Here is a 24,747-nt window from a genome sequence, read left to right as displayed (position 1 = left end):
GATTTTTTTTCCTGAGTGTTTTTATTTCTCTTTAGGCATGAAAAAAAAAACCAATGCGATTTAATTTTTTTTATGAACCTTACCCTTATGAACCTTAGTTACAAAACTGTCCACTCAGCTGGACACCATATGTTTAATTTTAGAGACAAACAAAACATGTATTTACTGATATACTATGTGAAAACTTTGAAATAAAAACATTTTTAATGCTGCTAATCTGATGTTTACTCACATTTTAACATGCTGTAATACTAGGAATTACTCACTTCATGGAGATAATATGCAAAAAAAGAGACATTTTTGTTAAAAAACAAAACTGTTAATTATAGTATATTTACAACTAGCAATTTTTTTGAACTCAAACATGTTACTGCAGATCAGGTTTATCTACAACAGCAAAGTTACAGTAATGGTACAAATTGCATTGTATGGGATGATGCATAAGTGTCCACTGTGTTGGCTGATATGGAACTAAAACAACAAAATCCTTGAATATACAAAAGAACACCTTTGAATAGCTGTCCACTGTAGTGACCACTGTGCATGAAAGGGTTAATCTGTAATTAAAAGTTTTTGCAAAAAGTTGTTGTTGTTTTTTGCATATTATCTCCACGAAGTGAATAATGACTGGTGTCAGTGTTAAAATGTAAGAAAACATTAGATTAGCATCACTAAAACTGTCTGGTAAAGGTTCATACTGTCTTCCACATATAATTTTTGTAGATAATTCATTTATCAGACAAACTAGTAAAGCAAGTAAACAATCAACTACCCCTGTCTGATAAATGAATTACCTAAAATAAGCTTTCAAAATGTTTTTATTTCATAGTTTTCACACAATATATCAGTAAATACATGTTTATTTGCTTCAAAAATGTAACGCATGGTGTCCAGCTGAGCGGACATTTTTGCAGCTCCATGAAGAATAGGTTCAGAAGAAAATTTTCTTTAGGCATGTTTTTTTTTCATGCCTAAAGAGGAATAAAAACACTCAGGAAAAAAAATCTCAATTAAGGATCTCATAATTCATGCATGAAAGGGTTAAACTGAAAATGACGCGATGAATTGAATTAAATAGCCGTAAAACATCTCCAAATAGTTATAACAGGTATTGAAACCAGTTTGTGGAGTTTTGGAGTGGAATGTTGTCCCATACTTAACTGATATAGGATTCTAGCTGCTCATTATCTTGTCTTTTTTTTTTTTTTTTTTTCTTCCTGGATGCACCAAATGTTTCTGTCACAAAGCCATGCTGCTGTAGTAGATGCAGTTTGTGGTTTAACATTGTCCTGTGGAAATATGCAAGGTCTTCACTGAAAAGCTGTCATCTGGACGGAGCATATATTGATCTAAAACTAGAGCATTGATGATGTTTTTCCAGATGTGTAAGTAAGTAAGTAAGTAGTAAGTACATTTTATTTATAGAGCACTTTTCACAGACAGAGTCACAAAGTGCTTTATCAAATCAAATCAAATTTACAGAAACCCAACCGGATCCTCCAGGAGCAAACACTTGTGACTGGTGACAGTGGAAGAAAAAACTTCCCTTTAACAGCAGAAACCTGGAGCAGACCCAGACTCCTGAAGGATGGCCGTCTGCCTTGACCAGTTGGGGTTAAAGAGCGAGAGTAAAGGAGGAGAAAAGAGAGAGCGATAGAGATATAGAGAGACTGGGGGAGACGGGGTAGGTAGGGGGAGACACATGGAGTATATGTAACACTGTAAAGTAGGAACTTTACATTGCGAAAAACGAATAAAACAGTGCAAGTAGAATACAATTAGAATACCAGTAAAACACAATAAAGTACCATTAAAACAGTTTAAAATATGATGAATACATAAAGTGTAATCAGTTTGTGGTGGCCCTGAGTCAGGTGGGAAATTCAAAAGCCTGTTTGAACAGGAGTGATTTGAGGTTATCTAATGTATATTATTATGGACGGAGGCAGAAAAGCCAGGTGTACAGGGTGGGGAAGCAAAATTTACAATGAACATTTAGTTGTTTTTTCTCAGCAGGCACTACGTCAATTGTTTTGAAACCAAACATATAATGATGTCATAATCATACCTAACACTATTATCCATACCTTTTCAGAAACTTTTGCCCATATGAGTAATCAGGAAAGCAAACGTCAAAGAGTGTGTGATTTGCTGAATGCACTCGTCACACCAAAGGAGATTTCAAAAATAGTTGGAGTGTCCATAAAGACTGTTTATAATGGAAAGAAGAGAATGACTATGAGCAAAACTATTACGAGAAAGTCTGGAAGATACTATTAAAGAAGAATGTGTGATGACTGTCAGGTGGTGAGGTCAGCCTGTCCAGCTGGTGACTGAATTTGAGCTCATTGGTAATGCTGCACACCTGGGCCCGGTGTGCAGATACTATTTAAGTTCCTCTAGTCACATTCATTTGCTTGCTGACTCTCCCTGACCTGATCTCCTCCCAGGTAGTCACAGTTTTGTTGGGTTATGTTTGATTAAGTTAATTTATTTCTTTTTCTGCAACTTACAACACTTTCACACACATTATTCCACTCATGCACATCCTACACCACTGATTGAACTGACATCCACACTTCATCTAATTAGATCTTTAATTTGGCTTAATTGATTTATTTAAGATTTGTTTGATTACTCAATTTGGTTCAATATTTTTCAATAAAGATAATTTTGTAAAGTTAACATGGTGTTGTCTCCCCCTTTCTTTGTTGTGACCTCTTGAGCCAGGTCATGACAAATGGGAGAATTTGTCACCCGAATATTTGAGGAACACTTGCGCAAGTTTCAGGAAGCGTGTGAAGGCAGTTATTGAGAAAGAAGGAGGACACATAGAATAAAAACGTTTTCTATTATGTCAATTTTCTTGTGGCAAATAAATTCTCATGACTTTCAATAAACTAATTGGTCATACACTGTCTTTCAGTCCATGCCTCAAAATATTGTAAATTTTGCTTCCCCACCCTGTAGATTACTGCACAAAGTGAGAATTTTATTTTCCTTGGTCAGGATATGTACAGTCAGTCCAGCTTGGATTTACAAGGCTGACAATTAATACTGAACAAACAAGAACTCAAACTATGAATTACGAAAGAGCTGCAGCATCTGGAACTGACCACAATGAACATTTGACAGATAAACAGTATCACAGTGCTTCAGTTTCCACTTCAGTTTGTCATATCTTTTATGTATTGTGATTGTCTCTCTCAGCTCAACATATATCTTTTATTAGTAAGTTGTTTTTTTTTTTTTTTTTTAATAACTAGAAATTTCAAGCCACCCTATTTGAATTCCAGGTGACCCTACGGCTGAAAAACACTGTTCCAAACATTAACTTATTAACTCACTTTGCTCTCAAATGAGTCTTTTAGTAATGTGGGACAATGAACTTGTTCAGTCATGACTTCCGGACCCCACTGGGCAGGACCTCCTCAATGAGTTTGTTAGTTTTGGCCGTCAGCGTTAACCCCATTCCCCTTCATCATGGGTTAGCTCTGTTTAAAGCCTACTGTTAACTCAGCTGTGGAGGATTTGGCGTTCCCCTCTTTGGGTCGACAGCATCAGTGAGGAGCTTATCAACTTTGATCTTGAGAGCTCCTGTCAACAGACAAATCTGCATGACCAGTGGACAGGACAATTTAAGGACAGGGTAAGTGTTACAAGCAGGAAATAGAGGATAAGATGCGCCACAGTGATGAGACAACAAAGGAGAAGTTAATTAAAAATGAATTACATTGAAAGACAATAAATAATACATCACAACACATTAGTTTGAGGTGATGGGTAACTGATGAGCACACTTTCATCATTTTAATTATTTATTAACAATAAGTCTGATGACAGTACAGTACAGACGTGAATGCCACACAAACGCTGTAAAATTTGACCTAATACCAAAACAGTCTTCCCTTTTTACTTCTTATCTGGTCTCATGTGCATATGTTTCTGAAATTGTACATATATTCAACCAATAATCCCTGGATATTAGAATTAAGATCATCAGAATATACTTTTTTTTTCAGGATGAAACAGGATCGTGTTGGTAAAGAATAGCAGCAGACTGGAGCTTTTTGTCCCCGTTTTCCAGTGTGTGGATTTATCATCAGTTTTACGTCAGAGACTCAACTCCTCCACCTCCCACAGATGGTGTCATCTCAAGTTCATAAGGGACTGGTACTCCCTCTGGTGGGCAACCAGACGCAGGAACACTTTGTACTTCCTGTTGTAGAAGCTGAAAAAAGCAGATGATATTCAGACAACAATAAGACATTTCTGAAAGCATATTTTAGTTTCAGGTTTTTTTGGGGGTTTTTTTGGTAACTTACTTTTTATTGTTTGTTTTTTTTCTTTTCAAACATTAAACATTTTCCAGTGATACAACAGGATAGAATTATAAGAAAATATATCAATAAAAATATGAAAATCAAAAACAAGAAAAAACAGCTACTAAAAAACCCACAAACACACAAAAAAGTACAGAAGAGGATTAGGGCCACTTAAAAAAAAAGGTCACAATTTTTTTTTTTTTTTATTATCAGAAAAGATAAAAGTTAGAATTCTGAGATTAAAGTCAGAATTCTGACTTTAATCTCAGAATTCTGACTTTTTTCTCAGAATAATAATTTAAAAAATTTGACTTTTTTTCTGTCCCAGTGGCCCTAATCCTCTTCCGTAAAAAACAAACACACAAACAAAGAAAACACTAAAAATTAGAAAAACAATAAAGTACTGTCAGTTTTCTTATACAGGATATGTTGTTACATTATAACTCTTTCCAGGTGAAATAAGGTCTGGTCAGGACAATAAGATATTTATCATAATACACTGTGCTTTCCGAATACCAATCCCTTAAATTATTATAGGATTACCTAAGACTGCAGTTGGAGCCGCTCAGTTATCTGCACTTCATCTAAAAAAGGGGCCCCGTATATTTTTAAAATTTCTCCTGTTATTGATTTTAAAAATCAGTTGTTCATAGCTCCCTATTTTAATCATTTCCCCCATCCTTTCACTAAAAGGTATGGTATTAGTAGTTTTCCAGTGCCTGAGTACTATTCTGCATCCTGTATCCAGTCTACACCATAGGATTTGCTGAGCTGTCAGTCCTTCTCCTCTCGCACTAATTCCTAATATACAAAATGCCGGCTCTCGTACAAATTTGGTTTCAGTTTTAATAAAACAGGCAGACATAGGCACCAGTTATGTCAACGCCTTTTCACTGAGATGTTTCACTCGACAGAAGTTGTACTTTATTCTTAATTCTAATTTATTACTTCAGTTCATTTTAACCCATAAAGACCTAGTGCTACTTTTGTGATACTTTCAAAAATTCTTAGGTAATTTACTACCATTTATTGCAATATTACCCTCTATATTTTGTGATTTTTTAGTGTAAATCATGAGTTGTCCTATATTCAATGTACTGATCATGTAGATGTTCATAAAAGCTCATATCAAAGTTGAGCGTTATTATATCATAAACACACTCCTGTGTGTATTATGTGACTAAAACAGACAAACGAAAACATGGAATGCCTAAAAGCACTGTTTTTGTCAGTACAATCCCATAGATATTGAAGAAGTAAGTTATTGGTTATTATCAAGAAAACATGGAAAATGGATAGATATCAGCTCTGAAATTAAACTGTTAGGAGCTATTTTTGTTGTTATTATTATATTTGTCCAAACAAATGTACCTTTAGTTGTACCAGGCATTAAAATGAACAAGAAATTGAAGAAAACAAGGGTGGTCTAATATTTTTTTCGGCAACTTCATAGCAGGCAGAAAGCCATCATAAAATCTGGATCAAGTATTCAGAAAGTATTCAAAAATAATATGTTTTCTGATCATGGGTCTTTGATCGACTGATTGATTGAAATCTTTATTTCGAACATGTAGACAGTGAAATCAAAACAAAAATCAACCAACAACATATCAGTAGTGATACGTAAAAGGTTGATAAGTAAACAAAAGAAAAAAAAAAATAAATAAAATGAATGAAATTAAATTACACATGCTCAAAAAGGAGTAGGGAGAATTAAAAATGTATTTACTCTTACCCCCAATCTCTATTCCTTTATGATCTCTACATAGCAATTATTGTTTTATAATAATAATAATAATAATAATAATAATATAACAATATCACATCCTTTTTCCTATATACACTAATATAATAATACCCATTTATAAATTATCATATCAGTATCAGCACTCTCAGATATTAATAAAAACTAAAAAACAAACAAAAACACATATGTAATATAAATATATATAAAACTCTAGATTTCCCATATAGTAATATAGTAATAATATATTCATATATCCATATTTAAACCAAATATTATCAGCACATATGTGGCAAAGCCCCTCTATGAAAAACCACCGAATTCCCCCCCCCCAAACCCTTTCCTCTCTGTATTTTGTAAAAATCCTTTGTATTTGTTTTTAAACTGTTTGATGTTTGGACATTGTCTTATAGGATAAAGTCTGTCTCACCTCTTCAGTTCATGGTCAGGTTGAATGACTTTTCCCACTTTAGCCATTTTCGCCATTGCCTCCTGGAATGCAAATTTGAAACATCACTACTAAATAAGTCATGTAATGCACTTGTGGTTTCAGGCCAACCATGACCCAGTTATAGCATGAAGAGGAGCCGACTGCAGCAGTTATAGGCTGGCCTTTATGGACTTTATGAGTTAAACAGTATAGGGCCTCTCCGCTGTCTAAACCTACAAAATCCAGACAGTTCACCGTGTGCAGCCCACAGGATCAGACACAACAACTGGCTGCTGTAGTTATGGCTGGAAATGGGTTGACAGGTGCAGTCTAGTCCAAACAATAACTCTTATTTTTAGTATATCTGGCTTAAAGGCTTGTCGTTCTCTAATGCTTCAAACTCAGGGACTGAGGCACAAAGAGGTGGTAGCTGAACCAGACAAAAGGGTAATCTGCACTTTATCTCTAAGACATGTTGTGTGTAAATCTGGCTCTTTGTGTGAGGACGGAGCATAAATGGCAGCCCAGCAGATGGTAGCACTGAGTCGGCGATTAAACTCTGTGGTCAAAGACAAGCTTCCTAAACTACAGCATAGTTCAGTGTATTCTCAGTTCCTTATTTCTTGCCTCCTTGGCTCCTCGATTCTCAATGGTGACCCAGAAATTGATATCGGTGTGCCATTTTGAAGGATGTCTCAATTCCCTTACATACAAGACCAAGGATCTAGGGCTTTGGAGACTGGCTTGAGGAGCTTTAACAGGGGATACAAAGCTTTGCAGAAGTCTGTTTGGTAATCGGACCCATGTACAGTCGTGGCCGAAGGTTTTGCGAATGTCACAATGGATTCTTTGCTTAAATGGGATTTATTTGTCATTAAATTCCATTGGAACCTGTGTAATACATCTAATTGTTCTTCAATGTACTTGAGTGTTTCTCAAAAGTTTTGGCCACAAGTGTAGTATTCAAACCAAGTCAGGAACATGGGGAAATTCAACAGTCAAGGCATCAACAGAATAAAGCGCAAGAAAAAAGTGTACATGCATAACGAACAACAAGATAGTGCAAAAACAAACAGTATAAAATAAAAAATAATAATCATAATAGAAAACTAAAAAAATATACTGTATATACAGACTATACATATTTTCAACACTTTTTGGCCTCATACTAATGTTTAAAATAACAATTTGACCATTGTTGATACTGATATTGTGTATTTGTGTGCATCACCTGTATAGTGCTGTAGTCCTGTGACGCACATGCACCCAGGACCGCTGCCCCCACTAAAACAGCCTCTGTCTGGTCTGGCAACACCACAGGCAATCCTGAAACCATCAATATTAGAAATAATTAGAGGATGTCTAAGGGAAAAATGCTGTGACCCTTGAAAAAATACTCACAAGAAAATAGGTCATGGTTAAGTTTATTTATATAGCACATTTAAAACAAAGGAAATGCCCAAAGTGCTGTACAAAGTTATACAAATGCAAGATATACTAAAACTAGTGAAATAAAAATAAATACAAGATATATTAAAACTGTAGTGGCAACAAAAAGCCAAAATCTTCACTTCCACTTCTTGCAGGTGATGAAGTTTTCTGACTAGTGCGTTCAAAGTATAATCAGAAAGAAGAAAAAAGGCAGGCGTATAATAAAAGCAATCTGTCTCTTTATTTAAAAAAAAAAAAAAAAAGCTTACAAAAATAAAGTTGACTGTTAAAGCTTTCTTTGCCACTATATTCAAATTAAGTTTCAATATTACCTAAACAGCAACTACTAAAATGACAACAACAGTTAGAAATACTGTTGCTCCGTGTCCTACTTAATTGAAAGTCTCTCCCCTCAAAGCATGTGCTTTGTAGATGTCTTCACATCACTTTACCACACTTAGCTGCGCTTTACAGCAGAGGGTCAGCTTGCGGTAGAAGGACAAATTAAAAGAGCACAGATTAGCTGTTTAGTTACAAATACTACAATAAATTAATATTAGAAAAAGAATACATGTAAAACTATCTTACATTCCTAATATAAAAGCAAAATCAAAACATTACTATTTAAATTAGACAAAATATGCAAAACTATACCTAAATTACTTTATGGCTTTTATCAAAAACTGTTGAATAAAAAATACACAGTAATAGGATGAATAGCATCTAAAATCCAAAAACCAGAAGATAAAACAAATAAAAGTCACACACTTGTATTAAAAGCCAGTGCAAATAGGTGCATCTTAAAAAAAAAAAAATTAAAGTGCTCAATGGATTGTGCACATGTGATATGTTGGGGCTGAATGTTCCAGAGCCTTGGCCCTGCCACAGAAAAGGCTCTGTCGCCTTTGGTCTTTAGGCAGGCTCTTGGTATGTCTAAAACCAGGCGATTAAATACTGTTAGATTCAAATTCAGAAAACTTTATTTATCCCATATTCATATTCAGATTCATTTGCAGCTTACCACAGACACTGATCAACATTCAAAGTGCAATGTGACAAACATAATCAGTGTACAAATACAGGATAGGTCATTGGAAGGCAACTACAAATAGATACATTAAATAATCAACAATAAATAATCAACTAGAAAAGCAGTGCAGACCTCCGCCAAGGCAGATCAGCCCCCTCTGAGCACCACCAAAATTTAATCATTTGTTCCTTGTACCAGTATCAACATTTCCTGAAAATTTCATCCAAATCCGTCCATAACTTTTTGAGTTATCTTGCTAACAGACAAACAAACAAACAGACAAACCCAGATGAAAACATAACCTCCACCGTTACACTTGGGGGAGGTAATGACTGCTGTCAGAGTTTAAAAGTGTGATAGCTGAAGGAATAGAAGATTTTGAATATCTGTTGGTTCTCCCCTGAGGTGAATGGCAGCGCCGGCCTGAGGGCATCAAAGCAAACTTCTTACACAACACATGGTGAGGATCCCTGATGATAGCATCTGCTTTCCTCACTACCTGATAGGCCTATAACGGTACACGTACTAAACCGAACCGTTTCGGTACACACCTGTTCGGTTCGGTACACAGCTGTACTGAAACGGCACAGTATGATGAGAAAAAGAAAAAGGAATGAAAGAAAGGTTCGATGCGGAACTTTAAATCCGCGCAAGTTTCACACGGACATATGGAAGGACGCACACATTGACCCGAAATATGAAATAGCAGTTGATATAAGGTAAAAAAAAAAAACAACAACAAATATGATGTGAACCTGGAAGGAAGAGACTGAAGACCCTCCACCATCAGTCCAGTCCAGTTTGGATCAGTTCAGGTTCAGGTGAAAGACAACAACGAGGAAAGAGACGTTAATAAGACGGACGTTGTTTGGCCCCTAGGAACTACGGTAGTTCTAAAACACACTAGCTCTGTCTGTCTGTCTGTCTGTCTATCTGTCTATCACGTACGCTGTATAACAGAGGAATTAATAGAACGCTGAAAGTATGTAAAGTTTCACTTTCGTTTCATGACAGCGTTCGTTACGTTAGTTATGGACCGCACCCCCAGGTATATAACTGCCCCCCCCCCAAAAAAAAAAAAAAAATCCCCCGTGCACACAGGCACACACAAATACACACAGTGGCCTGAACAGTTTGTTCTCTGTCCTAAAATAAATAATTTAGTTCATCGTGTGGTCAAAGTTTCTCTTCAGTTTGTTTAAACAGAATACCAGTTTACCCTCTTCTTAATGTTGCACTTCATATGGAATTTTTATTATGTATTATTTATTTATTTATTATTTATTTATTTGTATTATTACCTCCGCCAAGGAGGTTATGTTTTTGCCAGGGTTTGTTTGTTTGTTTGTCTGTTTGTTTGTCTGTCCATTAGTGTGCAACATAACTAAAAAAGTTATGGACAGATTTGGATGAAATTTTCAGGGTTTGTTGGAAATGGGATAAGGAAGAAATGATTAAATTTTGGTGGTGATCGGGGGGGGGGGGGGGGGGGGGCCACGGGGGGGCGCCACTGATCAGCCTTGGCGGAGGTCTGCGCTCTCTGAGTGCTTCTAGTTTATTATGTATTTGTTATTTTTATGCAGAATGTGAACTGACAGAACTGTGATTAGATTTTTCTTGTTTGTTCGAAACTACCTTTCAGGGAAAAGTGCAATACTAATGTTTAAAATACATTTAGTAATATTAATAATTTATTTTATTTTCTATTTGATTTGTAGCAGCAGAATTATATTATTCCTGTTTTTCTATATTCTATTGTCTCCAAAAAATGGGGGAAAAATGTTTTTTTTAAAAATTCATAAATGCATTAATAGACATTTTGAGGGCTTTTCTTTCTTCCCGTACCTAACCGAAAAAAAAACGAACCGTGGCTTTGAAAACTGAAAACGTACCAAACCGAAAATTTTGTGTACTGTTACAGGCCTACTACCTGAAGCTCCCAGAGAGAAGATAAGTCTTTTAGTCTGACTCTGATGATCTATTATTACTAAATTTACTAATAATACTAACATTAAATACTCCTATACTCTTCTCTCTTCATAGGTTGGTAAACAGCCCTTTAAGATAATTAGTTTTTCACAAAATCAGAATGTGTTTCATACCTGTAGCATTGGCGTGAATCTGAACAAACAGGGCATTTTTACTGAGCCCACCACACAGGAAGAGGGTTCTGATGTCATGTCCTGCTTCTTTCATGGCCTCCAGAATATGAAACGTGCCAAGCTGAAAGACGAGAAGATGAAACAAGGAGTTACAAGAAAACAAATATGACAACACCGCTGGACGTCACTGAAGTTATTTAAAACACAAAAGGCAGTAAACTCACAGCCAGGGCTTGAACGGTGGCCAAATAGAGCAAGGCCAAGTCGTCCACGGTTTGAGAAAATGAGAGTCCAACCACCTGCAAAACACCTAATGTAAAATATCTGACTGGAGGCTTAAAAGTAGCAACACTGACCTATGACCGGGGGGAAAGCAGCTATTGAGGAGACTATCTCAAATCACCACTGATCTGATTCAGCCCAAACAATATTCAGCAGCATTTTGCTCTGTGGCTTCCTGTTTCCTGGAGCTGCAGATACAGCTTGGCGACAATAATTAGCTTAGAGCGCCGAGAAATCATTTCAGTAGGTCAGCTGTTGACCATGACACACTTCTATGTGAATTTCTACACTTTTTATTGAGCATTTATTTAGAGATCAAGCCTATCTGCAGGAAATGACAAATGTGGTCAGTTCAACAAAAAGATGAAAATAGAAAATAGAACCTCATGGCTTCAGCTTTTGTAGGGCAGCTTTGGGGTGTTATATATGTGATTCTGTATTTATGCTATACATGTGATTCTGGATGTTTAACCCATAAGGACCCAGTGTGACTTTTGTGGCAGTTACCAAATGAATTTTTCTTTCTATTTAACTTTTCCTAAGTGATTTATCACCATTTATTATAATATTATCCTCTGAATTTTGCTTTTTTTCCCAGTGGAAATCATCTATTTTTCTATGTTTAACTGACTGGTAATGTAGATGTTCATAAAACCCCACAGTAAATTCAAAGGTTAATATATCAAAACAGAAAAAAAATGAAGAAATAGTGTCTTTTTCCCTCCAATCTCTCATTAACTGAACATAAACCTAGTATCTCCATCCACTGTCATTGATCCAACTCCATGGGTTTTACTGGTGAATCAATGTTGTAGAAGATGACGGTGTTTCCATGGCAACTACGCAGCCTCTGAATGTCCAAATGGGTCATATCTGATGACCATGAAAATATGAACAACTGTGTTTTACACCAATTATTGACGAGGATTGATAGGATTAATGGATCAACAGTTTAGATCAGTAGATGCTTTTGGTTGACGGTGGATGTTTGGGTCTTTATGGTTTAAGATTCCCTCCAGCTGTGTTATAAGCCATCTTAAAATGCTCAGTGCTGAATAATAATTAGATTCTTCAATGACCTCATTAAAAAAATCTCCTAAGATTTCTGAATATTCGGCAAATGTTAAACAACAGATGTTTCCTTCTCTCCTAAAAGTCTGTTTTAACCCATAAAGACCGAGGGTCATTTTGGTGCTTGTACCCAAATCAATTTTTCTCTGTATTTAACATTATTTAAGTGTTTTATCACCATTTATTATAATATCTTCCTCTGTATTCACCATTTATTATAATATTTTCCTCTGTATTTTTGGAAAATCAGGTATTTTCCTCCATTTAATACACTGATCAAGTAAATGTCCATAAAAGTTCAGATTACAGTTGACAGTTATTTGATATTTGATGAGTCATTTTTAAACTAAATTTGGAGTAAAAATAGCTCTATAAAGTGTAATTGTATTACTCTAAACAGTGTGAAAACACCACAGTGTTGAATATTTTTACCCATGTCATTGTTAATTTTGACACTGAATTGAGTAGAATTAACTGTGAAAATTTAACACTGGCCATAGAGTAAATGTTACTCTAATTTTGAGTGGGACCAAATGTTATCTGAAACAGAAGTGAAGTCAACTCTCTAGGAGTAAAACTGACACTGTTTTTTACTGCGTAAAAAGACCTTGGGCTCCCTTAAGGCTCTCCCTTATTTTAATTAAAAATATGTGATGCTATAAATTAAAGCTAATCCGGTCTCCTCACCATGCCTTTTAAGGTGGGATCAGCTAGCGGCGACCTGTTTCCGTGAAAGTCCGGCCACACATGAAGACTAGAGCCCAGCAGGTCGACAGCAGAGTGAGAATTAGCCATCAAACTGAGGTGGTTGTTCAGGTAGCTGTAGATGTTCTCACCAATAAAGGGAGATCTGTGAAAACGTACAAAAAGCCTATTCAGCACCCACTCACTCAGACTTGGACATGTAGCAGACACTGTAAAATAAATCAACTGAACAAAAAACTAGACTGGTGCTAAAATGTTTATGGGAAGCTGTGCTTTTCATGCATCATCTGACCTCTGCTGTATCTGTTCCTGGAGCTGGGTGTAGGCGGTGTGGCCCTTCACCATGTGGTCAATCTGAGGGAGGAAGAAGCAGCATAACTTACAAAGCATTAACCACTGGGGATGTGCATTTACAAAGGGATTTATTGTAATTTGCCTGTAGCTACATACACTCTGCTCTCAGTAAATGCTATTTTGATGGGCCGTAGTGTACGCTGGTTATTATCTACAAAGAGCAAAGGCACTAGGGGTGTGTATTGGCAAGTAGCTGGCGATATGATACAAATCACAATATTAGGATCACAATATATCATGACACTGTTAAAAAGGCAATTTTTTGCTTGTTTCTTTTTTTTAAATGATTATTCTTTGAAGAATTGAATTACACCAAAAATATGCACAAATACTAAACACATTTTTATTTGATCAGAACAAGATCTAATGCTGTATCACAAAATTGTCCTGTGTTAAAACTTAAATTGTGTTTTACAGACATTACAGTTTAAGATCCTGTTCAAACGTTCATAATCTATGAGTTCATAACTAACATCGTAACATTATTTTTGTGCAATCCCAACAAAGGAACTAACATTATTTAATAAGTGTTAAAAAATAATAAATAAAAATAAATAAAAAAGAAAAACAAAAAAACACAAATGAACCTCCACAACATCTGCATTTGAATAAATACCTAAAAATATCGATACAGTACTTTTTAATATCGATACAGTATTGTGAAATGAAATATCGCAATATATTGCAGAGCCGATATTTTCTTACACTCCTAACACCCATATACACGTTAGGTCAATCTATATTTATTGTCACAATACTTCACTTGCTGATGTGCTCAGTCTTAACAGATTTGTGCCAAAATCAGCCATCAGAATACAGTCCTGTCACATGATAAGATACATATCCGACATTGGACAAAATCAATATGAAGTTAACTACCAAAAATATTTTCAAAAATGACAAACTGTCCATCTTATCCTTCAACTCTAAGCTGTCCTCCTCCCCTCTCCCCTCTCCAGTGAGCCTCACCTACTCCTACACCCAAACCTAAAGCATACTACCGAGAACTCCATTCTTCCTTTTTTTTTTTTAACCATTGTTGGTATGTAATCATTATAATGTAAGTTGCCGGTTAACTGTTACCCGTGGTAACACCACCAGGAATGTACTTTGTTTCTATTTTTCCACACACATTTTGGTTACATAATGTAAATACTGTCAAATGAGTTGATTCTAATTTGGTACAGGCCTATTTTGTTCATTGTTCTGGCTTGAAGTCTAAGGACAGAAGTGAGTATTTAAAATGTTATTACGTTAAGTTATTTGATGATGAGAATGGGGGTGGGATTAAATAAGTTTTTCTCCTTCCCATTCCTTTTCAAGTGTAGATGAATTTTGGAATTCTGAATTTGTATGTATTCTGTTAATGCTCGAAATAAACGAATGACTGAATGAATTCTATCTGTCATATCTTTGGACCACATAGACTACAGGTGTCAAACATGCGGCCCGGGGGCCAAATCCGGCCCGCCAAAGGGTCCAGTCCGGCCCTTGGGATGAATTTGTGAAATGTAAAAATTACACTAAGATATTAACAATCCTTTTAGTTCAGGTTCCACATTCAGATCAATTCAATCTCAAGTGGGTCAAACCAGTAAAATACTATCATAGTTACCTAGAAATACTCACAAATCCAAATTTCTCTCTTTATAAATGTAAATATTTTCATGTATTTACGTTAAAACAAAGTATAATTTCACAAAAAATGAATAACCTGAACAAATATGAACAACCTGAAATGTCTTAAGAAAAGTAAATACAATTTGAACAATATCTGCCTGATACACTTCATGTGTACAGTCTACTCTCGTTATACCGCCAACTTCCGTTCACGGCCAAATTGGCGGTATAGCGAAAATGGCGTTACAACAGGTTGCGTCCATAATGTGCATGTCTTTACTATATGATGTCTATGCTGCCTCCGTTAACCCGTTTTAATTGCGTTTCTAAATAAATCTTGATTCTGTTATGTTGTAAGGGATCATTTAAAGTGGGGAAACATTTTAAACATTATTATACCGTGTCGGGAAATGACACCCCATCATCTTGAGGCTTTGGCTTAATCCCACATCCTCTTCCCGACATCCTGACCTACTGAGTGTTCTGCGATAAATGAATGGTGGCCGTTCCGTAGACCTAGTCGTAGCTTGTCGCGATCAGCGTCTGGCGCGTTTGTTTCAGTGCATTGTTAAAATTTATGTGTACTCGATGGCAATCACGCTGGCGGTATAACGGTCGGGAAATCAATGGTATAAGGGTTGTTTGTGCATGGAACTGGGCTGGCGGATGGCGATAGGCGGAAATGGTGGTAGCTAATGGAATAATGCATTGGGGATTTTTGTGCAATGGTTTTGGTCGGCGGTGAGCGAAAATGGCGGTATAACGGCGGGCGGTTTAACGAGAGTAGACTGTATTTGTAGTGATCTGTAAGTTATAATAAACATGTGGAAATGATAAACTGAGGCAGCATATTGTCAAAATTACACTTATTTTTTCAGTTTGTTCATGTTATTCACATTGTTTGAAAGGATCGTTTGTAGATGTAAACATTTTCATCGTTTAATTTGACTTTTTTCACTCTAAAACACAGAGAAAACTTTGGAGTTGACATTATTTATATATTATTATGTTAATATTTTACTGGTTCGGCCCACTGCAGATCAAATTTAGCTGAATGTGGCCCCTGAACTAAAATGAGTTTGACACCCCTGACATAGACTATCTTATCCAATTAAACAAGCACACATCCATCACACATACACACTCTCTCAAATGCCTCATGCACACACACACACACACCTACATATGCAACCCCCCCCAAGTTGACCATGTGTTGTTGCTGTCTTTGTACGGTCTGTGTATTTTCTACGTCTTCAGATGTCCAATAATCTTTGTATATGTTACATATTATGTGTTGTCCACTATTGTTGTGTGAAATGTGAGTTGTGTAAATATGTGTATGTGTCACTTTTTGCAAATAAAAAAAAAAAAAAAAAGACAAACTATTCACGTGATTTAACAGTTTATAGTAATCTCAGCCCATTCTCTGTATGGGCACCGGTGGAATCACATGTCACACTCAGTCTGTATTCACACCCCTGCTCACCAGCCTCCCAGTGGCACTCTGTCCTCCCTCATTGAGCCATAGATTGGGCACCATGGCTGACAGGTAGGGCCCCCACACTCCAGGTACAAACAGAGGCTGCTGGCTGATCTGAGGCAAAGAAATGACAAAAAAAAAAAAAAAAAAAGAAATTGTCACATGTTTTTGTCAGGATAGATCTTGGCATTGACACAGCATCTCTAAACAGTAGATAAAAAATAGATAAACAACAGATACATATGTTTTAGAGATGATGTCTGACTCCTTGGCTCTGATAGTGGACGATAATATAAAACTTCTCTGCTAGAATTACTAACTTTGGAGGTAAATAATAGCTCAGAAAATTTCTATGGGTATTTATTACTTTGACTTTAGATGTTCAGTGTCAGAGTAAACTAATGCAGGTTTCTTCTTTCCCCAAACTATTGTAGTTCTAAATGATGTTCTTTAAGAATCCAACAGCCCATCTTTAAATAAATTTTGGTCTGAAATCTTTGATGCTTTATCAACGGTAAGAGGAAAAGAAATTGTTCCTAATGTTTTTACTGTTATGTTTGGTGTTGTGCCTGCTCCACTTTTCACATTTTCCTCTGTTAATAAGAACTTGATTGCATTTACATCTTTATTGGCCAAGAGGCTTATGTTGTTACAGTGGAAATCCTCATCTCCACCAACCTTGTCAAAATGGATCAAGGAAGTACTCTATTTTCTCAAACTGGAAAAAATTCAATTGACTTTAGCTGGAGCCTCGAACACATTTGAAAAGACACGGAGTTCTTTTCTGATCTATGTTAATAGTACAATCTTTCATGTTTCTCTTGACTGAGTATTGTATTATACAGTATTGTTGTGCCTGAGCAGTTTTGATTCATCATTACTATTATTTTTTTTGTTTTTTTTTGTAACATTTAAAGTGGGAATTTTGTACTTCTATTTGTATTTATTTACTGTTTATTTATTTTTTTTCTTTCCTGTAATCTGGAGGGGATGTGTGCTAGGGTAGGGGGTTTATTCCACATGTTATTTGTCTATTTGTTTGACTTTTGAATCTTTTGAATCATACAATGGAACTATGTTCTTTGTTTTTGTATGTAAAAAAAAATCAATAAACAGAAGGTTTGAAAAAAAAAAAAAAAATCCAACATTGTTTGAACCTATAGCTTAAAACATGGTGAATTCACCAATAACCAGCTACTCTGCAACTATATAATTACATCTTAAACAAAGCTGACTGCTAAAAATGTAATGTACATAGAGTCAATACTACATATAATCATTTTCTGTCTGTATATTCAATTCAATTCGATTGAAAAAGACTTCATTTGTCCCTAGGATGCAATTTAAGTTATATAGAGTAGAAAAGAAAGCAAGAAACTACAAATATCTGTACATCAATACATTTTAGATGAGATGGGCCAAGATTAATGCAAATAAAACTATGGGTGTTTTAATGGGAAAGGATTGATACCGATTTATAGAATTTGTATGCGTGTATATGTGGATAGTGGGTTAAAAATTGATGGTTTTTTTTTTTTCCAATTATTCTGTATTTCTAGTCCTTATGCTGCATTGACAATAAAAATAACTTTAAATTTCAGATCAACAGACATGGATTATGGGTATAGTAAGATCATACAATAAGATGTATAGAAAATGACAAATATAAGGGAAAATAGTAAGTGTAGGAGTGTACTGAATGATCCAACGTCTTTAAAAAGATTGTGTGCGTGTGTATTTGTTAACAGTATGAGCCTAAATTTACACCACCTCACAGATGTGGCTCTGTTCATAACACAGAGTCATGAGTATTTAACAAAAAATTAGGGAGGCTCGGATGATTCAGGCAAAAGAATAAAAAAAAAAAAAAAAGCATGACCTTCCAAAAGGAACATAAATTACACTGAAATTCACTCTGGGAGACGTTCTTCCTGTTTTCAGAGAACTCTTTTTCTAACAGTTCCACTAGCGCATGTGAGTGATATCTAAGAACACTCACCGCCATGTGACAGGATGACGTCCCACAGATCATCGCCATGCGTGATGTGATTGGCTGATCCTCACAAGGCAGGTGGAATCCTTTCACATCTGCTCCAATCACACCTGAGGGATATGAAGATTATAAACTGAATGATGTGTTGTTTCATTTTATTCATATTTAGTCAGCATCTGTATGTATTTTTAGTTAGTGTCTCCTTAGGGTCAAATTAGACAGAGCTGCAGATCAGACGTGATACTCTAAAGTCGTTGCTTAACCTTCATGTGCCATAAAGCAGTGACATTAACTGCTGGAATAATGTTTGCTAAGCTGGTTTCAGTTTAAAGTTGGTGGTTCATCTATGTATCCGGGCCGGGGGTGTACATCACTTTGACACATACAACAACTAAGAGCACTGAGTGTTTTAACCTCTGGCTGATGCAACAATGTGTGATCGGCAGAAGGCACAACGACAGGTCAGAGGTCAGGGTTCATCAGCAGTTTAACTTTCAGAACAAAACCAGATGGTGAGGATCTGGTTTCAGGGGCAAAAAATGATAAAAGGGGTCAAAGTTACAGTCAGAAGCATTAATTACTGATGGTGTAATTTGACTGATTTTATATTTATACATTTATATTTATCTCAAAATAATTTCTTTTAAGAAAAACAATATAATTTCATAGTTTTAGTGTAGTACTTAGTTGTGTAATTATTCAAACTCTTTACTGCTGTATTTCACAAATTAGAATGAGGAGCCATTACATTTATGCATTTGGCAGACGCTTTTTTCCAAAGCGACTTACAGGAAAAAATAAAAATATAATAAAAATACAAGAATAGATTCAAAACACAAAACAGCTGTACAATTAAAACAGTGTCGTACAGAAGAATAACAAGCAAAATGATACACTAAAGTACAAGAATAGATTAAAGAGACATAAAAGCAGCTGTAGGACCCAAAATGGCTTGTGGAGCTGTTTTCATTGGATCGTCAACTTTTAAAATATATAATAATTATATATATTATATAGAAAGGCATTTTATACTGCTTTTTGTATGTTTTAGTTTTTATTAATCTCTGTTTTTTAAATGATAACATTAGCCTGCCTAGGGACTACAGGTGGAAATTAGCACTAGTGCTACAACCTGGCACACTACATCTCTCCTGTTTAAGGTTAATGTATATTGTCCATTGTCCCTGTCTAAATAAATAAATAAATAAAATGAAAAATGAAAAATGTGAATTAATCTTCGTTATTAAACTGCAAGCAGTGTAGCATCAGGAAGAGTTCATGAATGTTGACCGAACCCATGTGAAATGTAGCAGAAGAGCCTCAATCATAAAGATAAAACAAAAGAAAAACAACATGAAGAAGAAGAAGAAAACAACAGAAGACAGGACAGATGTGCAAAACAAAAACGAGACAAATCTGACATGAATGTAACAAGACACAAATATCTTTATGTACAGTACTTTAGCATTTGAATTATTTGTTTCTCGTGCGTGTTTGTTGGTGACAGTGCATCACTAGTTAACCAACTTATTACAAGTGACTATTAATATTATCTTGTGGTTTGTGATTGATGTTCTGACATGTTATATGCATATAATCACCTTTGTTTTAATGGTGAAACTTTTATGGCTGTTCATGATGGACAGATCTAGTTTCAGTAAAACTTTAGAGTAGAAATGTGCTGTAAATGGTTCTGAGTTATGGGTGCAGACAGATAGACACCCTCGCGGGGGAAAAGGGTAATAACATAGTCTTACAAATCTTCCACTTTGTGCTTCAATATTCATACCTAGGCCTCCAGCATGAGCATCAATAAGAGAGGCTCCGACAGCAGTGGTGGGCTCCAGACCCAGATCTGCTGCTGCCTCCTGGGTGAGGCCATCTCCCAGCGGGCTGCCTGGAGGACAGGTCACACTGCCTGAATGGCAAAAACAGGACAGCTTTAAAGATCAAAGACGATCTGAAGAGTTACTGATGTCTTTGAAAAGGCTGTAGTATTAAAGGTCTGTGAAAGCCCCGCCTCTATGCAGTTTCACGACATACAAATTATAGGAATCACATGGTTTAACCCTATAACACCAAACATACCATATTTGATACAGGAGTTTTGAAGCCCTCTACTTGATCAATGTCATATTTTTTGCCTTGAAAAACCTGATGTATACAATTAGATACATGCAATACACAGATAATCCACCAGGGGGGAGGAATTCATTCACCAGAGGCCTTTCCAGTGACACTACAAGTTTGCCAGGAGGCAGAACTTTGCCAATTTTGAAAAGGAATTATCAATTTGTTAGACATGTTTACGTTATATTATGTTTTTGTTTGCTCAATAATAATAATATTTGAGCATTGAGGCCCGATGTATCGAATATGATACAAAATTGAAACTCAGGAATGGAAATTGATATTTGAATTTTTTTTTTTTTTTTTTTTTTGGTTGTTCAGAAGGACCAATAAAGGCTCCAGTTTCAAAGAACTGGAATTTTCTGTAAATTATTTAATGGTTCAGGCTTTACAGCGTTAAGTTCTTACATCAATAGCTATGGCATTGTACTGCCTGTAAACTGTCTGTTTTAGTCACATGATACACACAGGAGTTAGTACTTGATTGCATAACCATTGTTTTTGATGACTTTTAATGGTCTAATATTTTTTTCCACAACTGTATACAGGGGAAAACTACAGGGGTTGGACAAAATTATGGAAACACCTTAAAAAATCAACAAAATATAATTTAATATGGTGTAGGTTCGCCTTTTGCGGCAATTACAGCCTCAATTCTCCGAGGTATTGATTCATACAACTTGTGAATTGTTTCCAAAGGAATTTTAAGCCATTCTTCAGTTAGAATACCCTCCAACTCTTTTAGAGACGATGGCGGTGGAAATCGACGTCTTACTTGAATCTCTAAAACTGACCATAAATGCTCAATAATGTTGAGGTCTGGGGACTGTGCCGGCCATACGAGATGCTCAGCTTCATTAGAATGTTCCTCATGCCATTCTTTAACAATTCTAGCTGTATGGATTGGGGCATTGTCATCTTGAGGTGAAGGTGTTTCCATTATTTTGTCCAACCCCTGTATGACTTGGCGTTCTTTTGCATGAAATCTCAAAACCTGGTTAAAATGCAGACTTATAGGTGTATATTTGCCTTTTATCCTGTTAGACTTTTTGTCAGATTATGTCCTTTCTGGTTACATTTGAATTGCTCTTGTTAAATAGCTGTTTTAATCATCTGTTTGTACTGTATTAGTCCTACTTTGCATACTTTTTTCCATTCCTTTAAGCTGTTTACCCTTTAACAATTTTGAAAAGGAATTACCAATTTGTTAGACATGTTTATGTTACATTATGTTTTTGCTTGTTCAATAATAATAATATTTGAGAATTGAGACCCGATGTATCAAATATGATACAAAATTGAAACTCATACATGGAAATTGATACTTGAAAAACATTTTTTTTTTGGTTGTTCAGAAGGACCATTAAAGGCTCTAGTTTCAAAGAACCGGAATTTTCTGTCAATGATTTAATGGTTCAGGCTTTACAGGGTTAAGGGATAAAAATTTTTAAAAATTAAATGAATAAGAATGATATGTTTTTTTAACCTATTTTAGAAAAGTTGTTTTCCAGAAGATCCTCCAGTCCAATCATAGTCCAGAAACTGGCATCCCATCCATCTGGAGGGCAATAAGTCCATTTACACACTAGAGTACATAAAGACCTGTGGAAAATACAAAACGACATTTCTCACAAAAAGATTACTGAAGCAAACAGGATTTTTAATATCTACTTACCCGGAGTCACATTAACAGTATCTGTGGAAGGCCATAAACAGATAAAAGACCCATTTCTTAGAAGTAGCTCTTATATCGGGGGCAGTCCCATCCTTTCTTTTAAAACAGACATTTGATACAAGGATACTGTTCTCACAGAACAGCACAGTGTACAAACAACAAACTGCTTTGTATGATACCGCACTCACAAACAGTAATTTGTAGGTCAGTACGGATGATTATCCTTTTCCACCCTACCTAAGGCGTCCATGTAAAAACACATCACCTCTTTATTACACATGTTAAGATGACCTAAGGATGAGGCTTCAATAATCTACCATAGTTACCTTGTCAAACAGCCTGTTGCCTTCCAGGACAGGAAGTCTGGAAGGTCCAAAAAATGAGCAGCTTTGTTCCAGCAGCTTTCCTTCAGATTCTGACGCAGAGCAGAGAGGAGACAGTGTTAATAAACCTGTCATTATACATTAACCCTTGTGTGGTGTTCAGATTTTTGTTATTCAGCCAGTGTTTGTGGGTGTGGTGGACCTGCTGCATTTGTGGGTTTTTATTTTTGTGTTAAAATACTCAACAGATGTTTACTTCATCCCAATTACAAGCAAAATAAAAAGCATATATGTTTAATATTTGCCTTTTGCCTTTGCTAGATCACATTTATGAATTAAAGTCCTACTCGTTTTTAGGTTGTGTTTTTAATAAAATGTAATATAATCAAGATATGAGAGGAAAAAAATTCATTAAAAAAATTATTACTTGTCATTTTTGTTTTAATAAAAAATGGAAACGGGTCCCACAGAACGAAACACCATGTAAGGGTTAAAAATATAATAACAACACATAGTGTAATGACATAAAGAGGTTTCTGGCACTGCAATTCTGTCCAGCCCTGTAAACTAATCATCAGCAGAAGAAGAGTCATAACTCTAAAAATAACACCAGGTAATGAACAGAAACTGCACAAATAAAACAGCTAGTGACCAGTGGCGACCTCGCTCACCTCTCACCTCTTTGAGCCAAAGCAGCTTAGGGGGTTGCATCTCTGGTGACATGACCCCTCCCACCCTGGTCAGGACCCCGTGGCCGGTGTCTGTTATGCGAGCGGCCTGTTCTGCAGCACGGTGGTCCATCCACATCACCACGTTCTTTTCATTCTCACCTAGAAAAGCCATGTGAGAAAGGGGAGAAGGTTGGATTCCAGTGATAGTAAATGTAAACAAACTATGTGGCTAAAATATCCCACACCCCTTCTAAGAAGACAAACTGTAGGTCTAACAGGAGATGACAGTTCTGTAATGTGGTGGTGGGCTGACAAGGTCATAGGTTAATGAAATCCATGTGGATGCAATTAGAATAACTATTTTTGGTCTTTGTTTCCTGGTAAATGTGTAATTGGTAGCTAATGGATATCAAGTAAATATATAAGAGAGGGATAATTGATGTTGATAAGGTTTTATACTGATGCTCCTCCACTCACTGGTAATAAAAATGAATGTAAAGAGCAAGTCATATCTGCTGTTGAGGAACATTTTATGAATGAGCATAGAACATGCACATTATATAAAATAAATAAATAACATATGTGACCTTAGAGCAGTGTTTTTCAACCTTGGGGTCACCTGGACTTCAAATGGGGTTGCATGAAATTTCTAGTAACTGATAAAAAATAAAAATTACTAATAAAAAATATATTATATGGTGAGTTGGGAGAGACAATCCCAATACATAAAAGACATGACAAATTGTGAAGCTGAAACTGAAGCACTGTGGTTCTGTTTGTCTTTCAAATGTTCATGGTGGTCGGTTTCAGATGCTGCAGCTCTTTCATAATTCATAGTTTGAGTTGTTTGTTCAGTATTAATTGTCAGCCTTGTAAATCACAGCTGGACTGACTGTACATATCCTGACCAAGGAAAATAAAATTCTCCCTTTGTGCAGTAATCTACACCAGGCTTTTCTGCCTCTGTCCAAAATAATATAAATTTTATAGACTGAATGACGTCTAAAATTAAAGTGTATTTACAATATAATGTAGCAAACTATTACATGAGCCAAAAAAAAAATAATTCTAGCCAAAAAAACGTCTGAGGTCACAAGAAATTTGTGATGTTAAAATGGGGTCACGAGGAAAAAAGGTTGGGAACCACTACCTTAGAGCATTCTTTCAACCTATGAACTTTCAAACCCACCCTGGCAATTAACCCAAGTATCAGGGTCATAACTACTGTATCTGTTCTGTTTCATAGAAAAAAAAACATGACTCTGACTCCTCCTGACCCTTTTCTGTGGCTGACCTTTGACATCCTTCTAAAGAAGAGGATCAATAAAGTGTCCAATTACACTAAAACAACCCAAGCACTGAATGGGATCCTGTGAAAACA

General features: G+C 35.9%; 1 protein-coding gene across 1 annotated transcript in view; it reads right to left on the bottom strand.

Annotated features, from left to right (window-relative positions):
- Positions 1–3,807: 3,807 nt before the first annotated feature.
- Positions 3,808–24,747, bottom strand: part of fggy (FGGY carbohydrate kinase domain containing) — a 28,145-nt gene continuing 7,205 nt past the window's right edge. The window contains exons 4-16 of the mRNA XM_030159402.1: positions 23,374–23,525; positions 22,699–22,787; positions 22,184–22,299; positions 20,357–20,485; positions 18,574–18,677; positions 16,581–16,688; positions 13,413–13,474; positions 13,103–13,265; positions 11,287–11,361; positions 11,063–11,183; positions 7,731–7,825; positions 6,500–6,561; positions 3,808–4,231 (exon numbers count right to left, since the gene is read on the bottom strand). Coding sequence (XP_030015262.1) covers positions 4,150–4,231; positions 6,500–6,561; positions 7,731–7,825; positions 11,063–11,183; positions 11,287–11,361; positions 13,103–13,265; positions 13,413–13,474; positions 16,581–16,688; positions 18,574–18,677; positions 20,357–20,485; positions 22,184–22,299; positions 22,699–22,787; positions 23,374–23,525 — 1,358 coding nt within the window. The 3' untranslated portion in view covers positions 3,808–4,149. The remainder of the gene's footprint in view (positions 4,232–6,499; positions 6,562–7,730; positions 7,826–11,062; positions 11,184–11,286; positions 11,362–13,102; positions 13,266–13,412; positions 13,475–16,580; positions 16,689–18,573; positions 18,678–20,356; positions 20,486–22,183; positions 22,300–22,698; positions 22,788–23,373; positions 23,526–24,747) is intronic.

Source organism: Sphaeramia orbicularis, chromosome 17 (genome assembly GCF_902148855.1).
Source record: "Sphaeramia orbicularis chromosome 17, fSphaOr1.1, whole genome shotgun sequence".
NCBI lineage: Eukaryota > Metazoa > Chordata > Actinopteri > Kurtiformes > Apogonidae > Sphaeramia > Sphaeramia orbicularis.
The sequence above is the reverse complement of the archived record's forward strand: the minus strand, read 5'-3'. Positions and strand labels throughout refer to the sequence as shown.